We start from the raw sequence: 14,832 nt of genomic DNA, 5'->3' as shown, positions 1-14,832 counted from the left end.
CAGTGGAGACTCTCCTTCCCGGGAAGGCCCCGCCAGCCCCGCACCCCCAGCAGCTCAGGGAGACAGTGACGGGAGTCCGACCTGGATAGCATTGGGCACGTCCTCTTCACATTCCCTCTCCCTGCACCTGACTTTGCACTGACACCACACCTGCCTGGCCTGTCCCTTCATCCCACTGTGGCTGCCATACTTTCCCTCTCATTTCTGCCTCTGTCTCCATCTTTCTGGGGCCTCGCTTCCCTTTTCCTCGGTCTGCGTCTCCTACCCTTTCCTGTCCCACCCCCTCCCCCCGGCCCCGCCACAGATGTTCATCCTTCCTGTATCTCCTCTCTTGAATGTGACTCTCCAGAGTTGTCTTTCTTCCCCTTTATCTTTCTTCTGATTTCTCCTTCCCTCCCTTGGCTTCCTCTGGCCTCTCTTGATCTGTCTCCTTCTTTCTCCTTGTCTTACTTCTTTCAACAGATGTTTACTGGCCGTCCACGCATAAGATTTTGGGTTAGCCGCTGCCAGGCATGGGTTATAATTGTATATAAAATACTGTCTGTACCCAAAACACGTCTGTCATCTAGGAGGGGAGAATAACACTTACACTAGCGACTCAGAGATAAAGTCACATGTGATATTTACATATAAGTGGCCTATGGTGCTCTAGCAGTTAGTTGAGAGCAAGAAAAGTGCTTTCTGCATGGGGCACCTAGAGAGACCTCCAGGGGAGAGCAGCCTTGTTATTGTCCTTGCAGAAGAGGATGGGTTTGGTCCTGCAGAGGTGTGGAAGCGTCACCCTAACAAACAGGCATGGGTGAATGGGGACCTGGAAGGAGCCTTGAATATCAGGCGATAGGATGTGAAACCTCTGATGACAATCCAAGCTTTCGAGCTCAGAGAATGACAAGAACAGAGCTTTAGGACAACAAACCCAGCAACAGAAGCTTAAGAGGCATGTGTAGGTAAGTGTGTGTGTGTGTGTATGTGTGTGCGTGTGTGCGTGTGGAGGGCTGAGGGCTAGCCAGACAGGACAGGGGAACCGGTAGGAATCTAGGGCAGCAACCTGTGTGTAATTATCTTATTTACCCACTGAAGTCAGAACTACGTACGTGGTGGCAGTCACAGGCAATGAAGGGACAAGTTTGAGAAATTCCAAACGGAAGCACTTGCTAAGTGTCTTTTCTTCTTTTTCTGGCTGTCTTTGTTTTTGCCCGATTGTCTGAGTTCCTCTTTCTAAGCAGATCAGAAGCTTTTTTGCAGTGGCCACCCCAGGGCCAGCTTTGCTGTCGGGCAGAGATCTGATATTTACAATGACGGGAATCAAAGTTCTCCCTCCTCCGTCCTCAAAGCTCAGAGGCACCGAATGCTGGGATTTCCCGGGAGGACCGACTTTCGCAGGCAGCATCTCTGAGCCCTGGCTCACCCAGAGCCCATGTTATCCTTCTCTGCCAACTCCACATCCCCAGTGGCCCTGCTTGCTGCAGACTAACTTGTCAGCCCCAGGACCCCAACCTGAAGCGGGCCACTGTGGCTGCTAAGCCCCCTGGCCCTCCTTTCTTCCTCTCACTGCCCTGGTACACCCCCAATGTCAGCGCTCGAGGTAGACTTGGAGAGCCCAGGAGGGGAAATCCAGAGCCTCTCCAAGGACCTGATTATTTCCAAAGACTTGTGCTAATTTTCTGATATGATCCTCACATCTCTGTGAGGCACTAAATCCTCATTACTTTTCCTGACCGATGCATTCTAATTAGATCAACACTTAAAAAAAATTCACAATAGCCACAGGATGGCTTTCCATCTCATTAACTCCTCACTTATTATTTTCATGAAAATTACTGATAAAAATGTGCATCTCCATTTGGTGAGGCCTCACAGCCTCCTCAGCTCCTATCTTGCATCTCTCCCGTCACCGGGGCTGTGCAGCGTCGCCATGGTAACCCACAATAATAGAAACTAATAAATTACAAACGAGATGCTCGTTGAGCAATTATTGTCCTCTTTTATGCAAGTTTCTTGCTAATTTTGATCATAAGGGAAAGTACAATAAGACTCTGAAGGAATGAGTCTATTTCGAGAGAATATTAGCAAGCAGAAGCCTGGGCGGCTGTTTTTAGATCTGTAATAAAGTGATTTGGTGATTTCAAGCAATGGGAAGAGGAAATAAACTTCTTGCCTCATGTCCCATGCAGTACTCACTGTCAAGTCCCACAGAGATCCCTCTGGGGTGGGTTTAATGTAATACTTGTTGTCAATATGTGCAAGGCGTGGCTGACCTTCTAGAGGCCCCCCCCCCCGACCCTTTCCCTGCCTCTACCAACCTGGAGGGATGGATTAAGTGTGTTGGCCCTTAAAGCTTAGAGATAAAAATGACACCCCCTTTCTTAGGCATTCTTTCCAGCACCTATCAATCTTAGAAAGCTTATCCTTTCCCCCAAGCCCGACTGTCTCATGAGAATAGGCTACTCTAAACCTCCAGGGGCCTTCCACGTGTCTGTCCTAGACTCGGGAGCTCACTGGGAAAGGAAGAAAGTGGTGAGCTATGGCTTACGTAGATGTCAGTGAGTTTGATGAAAAGGTGGTCACCAGGCAGCTTTCTTAGCTCGTAGGTTTGGGGAAAATATTCTGCCCTGGAGGGAAAACTCCATTCTCACCTACAACACATAGCTGCCATTTCCACATCCCCGGTCCCCAGGATGAAGGTGGCAGGTGACTCTTGGGAGGGGGGTAACTTGAAGTGACATTTACAGTGGCCCTGAACCTTAGGAAGACAGAGGAGTCAGGGTAGAGCAAGCAACTAGAAAACGATCTGGGAGAAGCAGTTGCATGGGAAACTGTCTTCATTTATTAGGTGGGTGGGATTCAGGGAAGGAGCACTTTCCCCAAACTGTCCTTCTCAAGAACATGGGGAGCTTAGCAAGCCCTCTTGAGAAGTGCATGAGGCTAGGAGGTTGGAGTCCATCGCGGGCTCTGCTCCTGCCTCATCCTCCAGGAAAGCTTTCCATCTCAACACTTAGGCACATTTCTTAGGATATCTCGGGCCGGGAAGCCAGGAATCACTTTGGTCATCTTCTAAGGAATATTAATGCCTTGGCACGGTGCGTTCTGGTATTGCTGATGAGAAGGAGTGGATCAGAGGAGGGCCCTTATGCTGAAAGGATCCAGTGAGCCTGCTCCACTTTCCTAGGCCACCAGGGGACCTTCAGACATTTCTACACCTGGCTTAGGAGCTAGGACCCAGCCCTGTGTGTTACCTGTGAGTGAAGGTTTATGGAGGGCTGGTTGGGGGAGTAGGGTCCCCCGAGGTCATTCCTGAGCAGGTTATCACTGTGCATCTTGGTTTTGAGGCAGGTGATGTAGCGGTTACAAAAGTCCTTGCAGAGTTCATTGACTTTCTCCAATTCCAGCAGGTGAATTCTCAGGACCTGGATTGCCTTCACCATCTGGGGAGAAAAGGGGAGAAGTGAGCCCAGGTGTTCAGATGACACTCCCCGTGCTGCCTTGACCTCCCGAGCCCTGAGCACACCAGGGGGGAGAAGCCCATCCCCTGCCCCAGGTATACGCTTTCTCATCCACTCGATTTAAATTCTAGTTACGGCTGTCTGCTGATTGTTTGCATGCTTTGAGCCCACTGTTAACACAATCTTTCTTGAGTAATGGTATTCTGAGGACCACAGAGATGAAAGCCAGGTCTCTAGCACCAGCCCTGCCACGTGTCATCTGTGTGACCTTGGGCAATTGCTCTGCACCTTGTTGTCTGAAAAATGGGGATAATTATGCCCTCCCTAACAACTGTCTAGGTTGGTTGAAAGGATTCACAAGTGGAAAAGTGAAGTGCTGAACAGGCACGAGGAAGATGGAGATCAGAATTTCTTGTGAGTGCCCGAAGAAGTCAGGGACTGTCTATTCTTACACATGTACTCTGAGCGCCTCATGTAATACAGGTCACCTTGCAGATGCCCCCCATTGATACTTATTGACTGACTGAATCATCCAGCATGACTTAGCTGGGCTCTGGAACACCTCGCTGTCCGTGGTGGTTACTCTTGTGCCCTTTGGATTGTTGTATGTGTGCCTGTTGCCTCTTCAAATGGATATTCGCAACCTTCCCTGGCAAGGAGCTGTTTCTCAACTGGAGCTTTCTCTTTATCATTGTTATTATTATGCAAAGAAAAGTGCTGCGGGAGGTTTGGAAAAGACGACAATAAACTATGCTTGACCCAATCACCCCAAAACAACGATTTTTTTTTTTTGTCTTTTCACCGTGTGTAATTTTGTTTCCTGTTTTTTTCCTTGGTATACCAAATGTATTTTCATTTAAAACAAAATGTTTATTTATTAATTTTTGAGAGAGAGAGAGAGAGAGAGAGAGAGAGAGAGAGAGAGAGAAAGTGCATGTGCACAGGTGGGGAAGGGACAGAGAGAGAGAGGCAGAGAGAAAATCCCAAGCGGGCTTGGAGCTGTCGGCGCACAGCCCCACATGGGGCTCAAGCTCACAAACCGTGAGATCATGACCTGAGCCGAAGTCGGATGCTGAACTGACTGAGCCACCCAGGTGTTCCCAAATGTATTTTTCTAAGCACCGGAACTATTTTCTCCATTGTCCCTTCCAGGCTGTGAGCTTCTAGAAGGGAGAGATGGTGTCTAATTTGCTTACCACGTTATCCTGGCACCAACACTATGGGTACTGAGTAAATATTTGTTGAATGGGTAAAGATAGTTGAGTAAATATATTTTTAATTGTTGCATATTTTTTCCCACGTGTGCCATCCTTAAGCAATCTCTGATTGTTGGGCATTCAGGCTACTTTCAATTCTTCAATTTTACAAAAAACATTCCAGTGACTGTTTTCCAAGTTACAGCTTTTATTCATGTGTCTGCATCATTTCCTTAGGGTGAGTTCCCAGAAATGACAGGAAAAAAGCTACGGGCATTTTTTTGGCTCATGATAACTATTGCCAAATTGCTTTTCCAAAAAGCATTGCTCAACTGATGTTGGAGCAATCGGATATCCACAAGGAAAGAGGTGAACCTTGATTGAAATCTAACATCTTCTATAAAAGTTAGCTCAAATGGATCAAAGACCTAAATGTAAGATATAAAACTATAAGCTTTTAGAACAAGAATGCAGAAGAAAATCATCAGGACCTAAGCGTGGGCAAAGAGGTCTTAGGCTTGACAATACCAGCTTGCCCCAGAAAAGGAAAAACTGCTAAATTAGGACCCACCCAAATGAAAAGTGTTTGCCCTTCAGAAGACCCTGTGAAGGAGATGATGAAGAGGCAAACTATAGATTGGAAGAAAATACTTGCAAACCATGTATCTGACAAAGGGCTTATTTCTAGAATATATAAAGAGCTCTCAGCAGTAAACAGTAACATAGCAAGCAACCCAATTAGAACAGGGACAAAAGACAACATGAGACATTTCACTGAGGAGGATATACAGATGGCAAATAGGCACATGCAAAGATATTCAAAGTCATTAGCTACCAGGGAAATGTAAATTAAAACCACAGTGAGATATCACTGTACACCTATCAGAATGGTTAAAATAAATAATGGTGACAACACCAGATGCTGGCAAAGAAGTGGACACTGGATCACTCATACATTCCCGGGGGACATGAAAAATGGTAAAACATTTTTCTGGAAATGTTTATTTCTCTGGAAAACAGTATAACAGTTTTGTTTGTTTGTTTTTATAAAACTACATATATGCTTACCATATACCCAGCAATTGCACTCTTGGGCACTTATCCCAGAGAAATAAAATATGTGTTCACACAAAAACCAGTCAAAGCAGCCTTATTTCTAACAGCCCCAAACTAGAAACAACCAAAATATATTTCAATAGGCGAATGGATAAAGACACTGTGGTACATCCATGTCATAGAATACTAGTTAGCAACAAAAAAGAACAAACTATTGAGACACTCAACAACTTGATGGATTTCAAAGAAATTATGCTGAGAAAGAAAAGCCAATCTCAAGGGGCGCCTGGGTGGCTCAGTCGGTTAAGTGTCTGACTTTGGCTCAGGTCACGATCTCATGGTCCGTGAGTTTGAGCCCAGCGTCAGGCTCTGTGCTGACAGCTCAAAGCCTGGAGCCTGCTTCGGATTCTGTGTCTCCTTCTCTCTCTGACCCTCCCGTGTTCATGCTCTGTCTCTCTCTGTCTCAAAAATAAATAAACATTAAAAAAAAATTTTAAAGAAAAGCCAATCTCAAAAGGTTACACAGTGTATGATGCCATGTATCTAACATTCTTGAAATGACAAAATTGTGGAGATGGAGAACAGATGGGTGGTGGCCAGGGGGAGCAGAAGGGGGCGGGAGGGAGAAGGGAAGAACTATTCTGTACTTCGACTATCAGCGTTTACATGAATCTATATATGTGAGAAATGGCACAAAACTAAACACACACACCGAAGTGCATGTAAAATGGTGCAATTTGAATAAGATTGGTGGGTTGTATCGTTGTCAGTTTCCTGGTTGTGAAACTGTACTAACAGTTATGCGAGAAGGGAATCAGAACTTCTTTGTATTAGTTCTTAAGACCGCATGTGAATTGACAATGACAACAAAATGAAAAATGAAAGGGGGTGGGCCTTGCTGCCTTTTGAGACCCATTGATGTCGACATAAGCAATATACAGGGAGTCCCTGTTTAATTCTACCCTTCTAGCTATTGGCTAACATCTTGGTGCTTAGGAAACAAGCAGAGAATCTCTCCCGGAATTTTGACGGTCAGGTGTGAGTAGAGCTGTGTGGCTGGACATCAGTGCCACACTCCTGTCTGAGCTTCGCTGGCATTTCTAGTGGAGTACTCCTGAGTAGTCTCTGGGTTAGCTTTTGCATGGCCTGATAGCCAGGAACTGTGCTCAACTAATTAAGGGCTCTCAGAGTACTGAATTAGACTAATTGTCACTCAAAGACAGAAACCAACAGTTTTGTGTCTTCACACAGGGCTCAATCCTAGGGTCTTACCTTAAAGGAATGCTCCCTCTGTGGGGCTGAGACCAAAAGAGACTGTGCTCTCCCAGGCAAAGAAAAGAATCATGACTTTAGAATGGATTATTTGGTACTGAATGAACATCTGCTCTAAGTTTCCTACTTGACTTTGGCCATGGATACCTTGGTTTATGTCTTTCAGAGTAATTAGCACCACATAAAGCATTTAATAAATGCGCTTGACTCGTTGATTGATTGATAACAATACCCGAACATTTCTTATTCTTACTATGTCTCAGGCACTGTGTTAAACCTATCACATGACTTATTTATACCACAGAATCACCTCTGCAAATAGGCACCATGATTGCCCACATTTTACAGTTGAAGAAAATAAAGCCCAGAGGTATTTTTACTTGTTTAAAGTCACACGGCTGGTAAGTGATAACACTAGGATATGAAGCTGGGTGACCTATGTTGCTTCACCCTCAAGATGGGCTCTTGGGATTTGTGTAGATGGAGAAAAGCAGTTTGAAGGGTGCATGGTTTCTGGGGGGAAAGTGGCTCAGTGATGGGAAGTATGAGGTTCCAGGAAGACCAAATAGTGTTGGGGACATTAAACGTTTGGATTTCCAGAACTCTCCCTGGTAATGTTCCCTTATTCAGCTGCTCTGGCTTCTCGTCTCTCATTCCTGGCCTAGTGCACAGGGGTCAAAATACCTATTGATGTAGGTGTCTGCCTCCTCCTCCATAAAAAGAGAGGGTTGGGCTCTCAGGTGCTTTCCATTTTCTGATTCCCTGAACATGACCAGGACTTGTGCCCTCAATTCACTGATGGGGCTGGAAGGGACCCCAGGAGATGACCTGGGCTGGTGTCTAGGTGAGTGGATGGTCCAAACTCTAGGATACATGGCTGCCTCCTCTCTTCTGAGGCTCTCCCAGTCAGAACCTTTGCTTCAGACCATCTCTATTTTCTCTCAGTCTGCTGATTGAGAAGTTCTCCCTTACGTTTACCAAAATCTCTTCTGCCTGAATATAAAGAGCTTACTCAGCCTTTTGCAGGCATTAAGAATACCTACCTAGTGCCTCTGTCAATACACCTCCCTTAATTTAATGTTATCCATTCAACACAAATATTGAGTCTCACTATATGCCATACACAGAACAAGGCATCGGACTTGAATAACTTGTCCAACTAGCTTTGTCTTCTCGAGACAAAATCATCCTAATTCTTTAAACCTTTCTTCTTTTTTCCCATCCTTCCTTCCTTCCTTCCTTCTTTCCTTCCTTCCTTCCTTCCTTCCTTCCTTCCTTCCTTCCTTCCTTCCTTCCTCCTTCTCTCCTTCCATTTTATCTTTCCTTCTGTCTCTGAGCTTTCATTTACTGGACTTGTCTTCATTTTTAATCAAGATTTCACTTCTTTATTTATTTTTAAATATACATATACACATTCACATCACAGTAAGGTACACATATCTATTCATTTATTTAAAAAACATAGCCAATAAATACTTACTATTAAAAAAGAATCAGAAAGTACAAGTAAGACAAACTATAAAGTAAAATCTATGCAGAAAGTTTTTGTTTAAATGAAATACACACACAGTGAGCTTACACCAGATCCGGTGCACGGTGGCCAAAAGTGGACCTACCTTTGGGTCTAACAAAGCACAGTTGAAGGATTACTTTTTCATGGAATAATGGGCTTGGTTTAAAGATTTAAGAAGGTAGAGTAAATCATAATGGTATTCTGAGGCATGAATATGTAGGACCTATTCAATACTAGAGAACAAGATGGGCCATACCATTAGTGGGGGTGACTGTGTGGCAGAACAGATAGCCTGTGGGGGCTGTTGCCAAACAGCCTGAATCCAGGCCTACTGTTTACAAATTGGATGTTACGGGCCAGTTCCATGACTTCTGTGGGCCTCAACGTCCTCATTTGTAAAATGGGGATAATGATCATCCCTAGCTCATAAGATCTGATGAGGGGTAAAGGAGATAATGATGTGAAAATATCTTATAAGCCACAGGGAACCAAAGGCATATAATTTTTTAACCTTTTTAAATGATTTCTAATATGCTCGTGGCTTTTCTATTGCCATTCCATATTCAGCTGGTGGAAACAGAATCATTCCCAGTGTTTTGCCTCTGTATTTATGTTTAGTAAATCATTCTCTATCCTACGTGTTTGCAATTTTGGGCTTTTGCTTCTAAATCAGAATAAAACTCTGATTTATTAAACTATTTTTCTAAGTGATCAATGTCATATAAAAAGTTATTTCAAATCTTCTAGAGCAATAACAATTCCATTTAATTTAATATCATCATCAAATGTGATGAATGTGTTCTCAATCTTCCCCCCCCCCCCCAAGTCTTGCTTCACCTCCAGCTTCTCTCTCTCTTTTTGCTCTTTCAAAATAAAGAAACAGCCCTTTTCTTCTGAGAAGTGCCCTTCAAAAAAAAAGCAAAACAAGATGCCATCTTGCATTTTAGTCTCATACCACTGCACATGAGCCCAACCAGTCCCGGGAGAGTACCCGGGACTGGAGCTTCTGGCTGGCTGTGAAGACGCATGGTGTGATGTCCCAAATCTACTATTTCCTGCCTGCCTATTTTGGACAAGTGGTTTAACTTCATCTGTAAAACTTAGGATTGTAACCCCTACACTGTAGAGTGGGTGGGAAAGTCGAATAAAACAATGTATGTAAATGCTCTGGGTGCATAGTGGCTATTTGATAAATGTCTATTCCTTATGCTAACCCCCTCCCCCACCCCGCTACCACCAAGTTCCTTTCTGAAAAGTGGCCTCTCTTGTAGGATCGTGGCCCCCTCACTTGATAGTCATAAATCCTTGCCTTCCAAAACATTTATATACATACCACTTTATGATTTGCAAAATGCTTTTCTCATCATCATCTCACTGGAGTCTTCTAACCATGGGGATACACAGGTGATACGCTCGGGTAGCCAGAATTCCACGCGGCAGTTAGGGAGGTATCCATTCCCTGGGGGACAGGTTCTTTTCACCCTCTCCTCCTTCTGCAAGTCAGGAAGCTGGAACTACTCTCCCTCACTTACAGGCAAAAGGGTTTATAAACTTGCATTCCTTAAAGTGCTCAGATATTTCCTGCGGGTCATTAGGGCAGCCAAAGCTAAATTCTAATCAGGAATTGTTCTCGACCAGACCGGCTGGATCTGAGCAGTTGAAGTGCAGCGTCACTGGAACAAGGAGCAGGATGTGGAAGAAAAGGTGAAGACTGGAGGTGCGAGAACTGCCAGACGATTAGGGGATAAAACGAATGGCTCTGGAAGCCGTCGTGCATGACCAGCTAAATCACGTTTTAGTCAATAAGGCGACACTTCTCCTCTGATGTCCTCAGAATTTGGAGAAGCAAGTGGTTCGCAGGAAAGAGGTGGGCTTTGGGAATTAGACCCACTTGGTGCAAATCCCAGCTCGGCTGTGGGACCCTTACTCCTTGATTTTCTCCTCTGTACAGTGGGGATGTCAATAACTACCTCATGGGGCTATTACGAGAACTGAATAGAGAAGGGTGGTCAAGAACAATGGGGTTTGGAGGCTGAGTCTCGGGGGTCTTTCACCCACTGAGAAATTCTGGACAACTTACTTAATCTCCAGACTTTACTTTCCTCATTTTTCCTGTAAGATGGGATAATAATAGCAACTCCCCCAGAGTTGTACTGAGGGTTAAATGAGATGCATCTAGAAAGAACTAAAAACAAGAGCTGGTGCATCCAAAGGACTAGAGAAAGAGTAGTTAGAAGTCAGCATGACGGGTAAGAGTGTGGGCGCTGGAGTTCGGGACCTGTGCAGTATCTGACTCGGGCCTCTGCCTTGGACTAGCTGTGTGATCTTGAACTAAGTGATGCCACCTTGTGTCTCAGTCTCCTCGTCTTTAAATGGGGATAATAATAATACTTGTAACCTACCTCGTGGGTTTGAAAACAGGATTAAATAAGATAATATCTGTAAGGTGTTTAGAATGGCACCTGGCACCTGGTAAGTGCTCTATAAATGTTAATCATGACTAGCTTTGATTATCCTTATTTGCTTTCCCTTTCCTGGTGTTGGTAAGATTTTTCTGTCCCTATGTAGGGACCGTGGGACCGAAGCCTGAAGTGAATGACTCTGAACGGGGCTGCCTGAGGTCTCTGTGGGCCCAGACTTCTGGCCTGGTTCCTTCCTGTGTCTCCTTATTCACAGCCTCCGGCCTCTGGCCCTGCCTCTTTAGAGTGGGCCCAGGAGTCTGGGGGGCCCCATTTTGGAGCTGGCTTTGCGGTCAGGCAGCCATAATCTGTCCCTCGAGCCACACCAGAGTCTCATTAAAACGTGCCCCATAAATGTTAAAAAATTTACACATAAAAAAATTCCATGCATGAAACTGAAACCGTACGTTTTACAGCCTCGGTTTGAAATCTTGCATAATATATAAAACCTCGGGACTGCACTGGGGGCCCGTAAATCAGATTTTATAAAACAAAAAGCTTTTACCTTTCAAAGGGGTTTGGGGAACTTGCAAATTTTACAAACTTTACCAACTGCCAGTCAGAGGCTGCTGGGTCCAAACGGGGGATCAGTGGGTCCGGTAAGAAATGGGTCTGGTGAGCGCTGGTTGGATGTGCGGACTGGGGTGGAGAGTATCCAGAGGGAGGGAGCTCTGGATGGTTGGAGGACAGGGGGCAGTGTACCAGCTTAGCCACCCACAGCACTGAAATAGGGAGGTAGAGAGGGTCAGAGAGTGGGGCACCAGGGGATGGGTGGGGGGGTCGGCAGGTGGGGATCTGGAGAAGCTGGTGGCATTTATAAATGAAGGCGTTAGTAACCCCAGAAAGAAGAGAGGTGGGGTGACCCTGGAAGGAGCAGGGTATTGGGAGCCAGCAGACCTAGGGTCTGGTCCTAATGAGTTATTTCCCTTCTCTGGACTTCAGTGTCCCCATCTGTAAAATGGGTAGTGGGATGGGCTGAACCAGCTTCTCTCCATGGTTTTCTCCCCAGCTGTTTGTGCAGCTGGCTCAGCAGGGGAGGGAAGTTCCCTCTGAAGCCTTCTATCTGGGAACCTCTCTGATCTTTGGGCAGCTCTGGGAGAGCTCAGTCAGCCGTTCCCATGGGAACCTGTCTGGGAGACTACTGGGAGCAGGGGAAGGGACCAGTCAGCACTGCGATTTGCACGGAGGATGGGTGGCTGGAGGTGGGAGGATTGATGTCCAAATGGCGGGTCTGGCAAGACTGGGGCCGACGGGCTCTCTGGGCTTGGGAGAAAGCAGGATCAGAGCGTGGCTTGAGGGTTCAGGGTGGGCCAAAGTTTGGGGGGACCCATGTCCTCCTGACAATCCCATTTGTGAAAGTCAATATTCAAGGGCAAAGGAAAGCTGCCCTGACACACATATATATAAAAAATAAATCTCTCAATTATCTCAGCTCATTTGCTTGGGGTCTCTCATTTTATGTCCCTGCTCCGCTGCGCAGTATATCTGTCCGGATAAAGAGTTACAGTCCGTTGGGCTACGTGTACAGGGTTGTAAAAAATACAGATGCCAAATTAACTGGCTGTGGCACTCAGCAGCTGATTGAGCTGATAATGACGCGATCTGACCTTTTTCTAATTTCTAATTATGTGCATCTCGGCTGTGCTGGCTACATGATTCTTGTTCTAATGATGGCTCCTGTGGTTGGCCTCTTCAGCTGCCCCCTCCCGACACAGAACTACAAATGGGGTGGCAAAGGGTCCTGCTTGACCCCCCCAAATAAAGTTGCAGGGGACCAGCCACACGGTCTCTCTGATGGCCAGGAGGAGAGTTTGGGAAGGTGGATCGCTTCACCCAAGGGATACTGCATTTGAGATTAACCTTCTGGATGCCATGCATTTTTAAAGGACATTTAGTTCCACATGCCATCTTGTTAATTTTTTTGTTACAGTCACATGAGACAGGTGTATTAGATCTATAGACGAGAAAACCGAGCTTCAAAGGAGTTACGTCATTAAAGTCACACAGAGGGTAAGCAGTGAAGCCAGGCTCAGGCCCTCTGTCTCTAAGTGCTCCTTCAACCCTCTTTATTTATTTATTTATTTATTTATTTATTTATTTATTTATTATTTTGTTTTTACTTTATTTTTTAATTAATTAATCTACTTTTATTATTTACTTATTTTTGAGAGAGAGAGAGAGAGGGTGTGAGTGAGCGAGGGGCAGAGAGAGAGGGATAGAGAGAATCCCACGCAGGCTCTGCACTGTCAGCACAAAGTCTGAAGAGGGGCTCGAACTCACAAACCATGAGATCATGACCTCAGCCGAAGTTGGATGCTTAACCCACTGAGCCACCCAGGTGCCCCCAACCCTCTCTCTTTAAACAAGTGACCGGTCAGCCAGCCATTGACCGTAGCTAGCACATCTAGGTAAATCAGGCCCATGTGGGTGGGTGCGATATCTGAGGACGGTTTCACCAACTGCCCCACTCCCAGCCCAGTCACCCAGGACAGACGACCAGGCAACACCAGAGATCTGGGGCCACTGGGGCAGCTGCTGCTACATCCACATCCCTAGGTCAGGCGTGCATGTAGCAGACGCTTAACCAAGTTTTGCTGGGTTGAACCAAGAAATTGGATTCTTTGAGTGAACAAAACCCAGAGAGACCTAGGCAGTGTTAGCAAGGGGAGAGCACAGAGCTGGCCCCTTTTCGGTATTTTCCAGGTTATACTGGAACAGGAGGCTGTCCTCAGTGTGTCTTTGGTAGCTCGACTGGCAGGCAGTGGTGGGTAAGGTACGTGAGGTTCGTTGCCCCAGGACTCCTGCTTCTTAAAAAGGTTTCCATTCTTTTATATTACTCGGTCTGATTTTAGGTATTTTCTACCAACTTAGGCCTCAGCTTCTTTTTGTGTCATGTGACAGGAGGGGGTCCTGGCCCCCCAGGCACAGTTTAGCTCCCACAGAAAGAGCCACCTCCTCTCCTGGCTGCCTGGCTGCTGTGGGTCTAAGTTCCAAGGACCCGCTTCATAGCTGCAGTTCTGAGATGGTAATCAGCTGAGCTGCAGGGTAGGGCCAGACCAGCCTGGAAGGAACCGGACAGGCAGTGGGCTGGGCTCCCGGGAAGTATGGCTGCTCAATCCCAGCCAGGGAAGAGGGAGGGCCAGGGATGAGCAGAGTGGTACCTACACTAGCACTTCTGATGCCAGGTAAGCGCTTACTCTCTGGCACGTGCTCTCTCTCTCTCTAAACGCCAGCCCTGCTCTGACACTTCACGAATTTCCAGGCCAGGGGGGGCTCTCTCCTGGCAGCTCTTCTGGACTCCAAAAAATATCACGTTCAACTCTTGAGAGAAGCAGTGGGGTGGGTAATTCACAGCATAGAATGATACGTAAATCCCTTAAATCTGTTCTGTAGGTGCTCTGAGTGTGTGTGTGTGTGTGTGTGTGTTTGGGACGAGGTATCAGCTAAACTCTGGATCCAAGAGGTCAGCAGTATAATCACTCAATTTACGGAGGAGAGTTTTGCCCACTTTCCAAATTCACCATGCATGATGTGGGTAATCCACCCACAGAAAAATCAAGAATTATGGTTAATAATTAATAATTCCATGGTGACTATATATCGTGATGACTGGACAGAGCAGTTTTTCTCTCTCTCTCTCTCTCTCTCTCTCTCTCTCTCTCTCTCTCCCTCCCCCCCCCCCCTGCAGGATTCCCAGGGGAGAAGAGAATTTCAGATGTCTCTCTCTCTCTCTCTCTCTCTCTCTCTCTCTCTCCCTCTGCAGGATTCCCAGGGGAGAAGAGAATTTCAGATGTCACCTATAGTAGTGGTTATCAAATATTGTTGATTGCAGTTGCCTGGGAAGCTTCAAAATGTAGATTCACAGGCCCCTACCAAACTTACTGAATCACAGT

General features: G+C 46.0%; 1 protein-coding gene across 13 annotated transcripts in view; it reads right to left on the bottom strand.

Moving 5' to 3' along the window:
- The window catches only part of PKNOX2 (PBX/knotted 1 homeobox 2), a 317,669-nt gene that overhangs the window by 30,925 nt on the left and 271,912 nt on the right, over positions 1-14,832 (bottom strand). For all 13 annotated transcript variants that reach the window (XR_006208719.1, XM_042959546.1, XM_042959543.1 and 10 more), the window contains one exon: positions 3,237-3,425. Coding sequence is in view for 12 of the 13 variants with exons in the window: in XM_042959546.1 (XP_042815480.1) it covers positions 3,237-3,425 (189 nt within the window). In the remaining variant the exon portion in view is untranslated. The remainder of the gene's footprint in view (positions 1-3,236; positions 3,426-14,832) is intronic.

This window comes from Panthera tigris, chromosome D1 (assembly GCF_018350195.1).
Source record: "Panthera tigris isolate Pti1 chromosome D1, P.tigris_Pti1_mat1.1, whole genome shotgun sequence".
Taxonomy (NCBI): domain Eukaryota; kingdom Metazoa; phylum Chordata; class Mammalia; order Carnivora; family Felidae; genus Panthera; species Panthera tigris.
The sequence above is the reverse complement of the archived record's forward strand: the minus strand, read 5'-3'. Positions and strand labels throughout refer to the sequence as shown.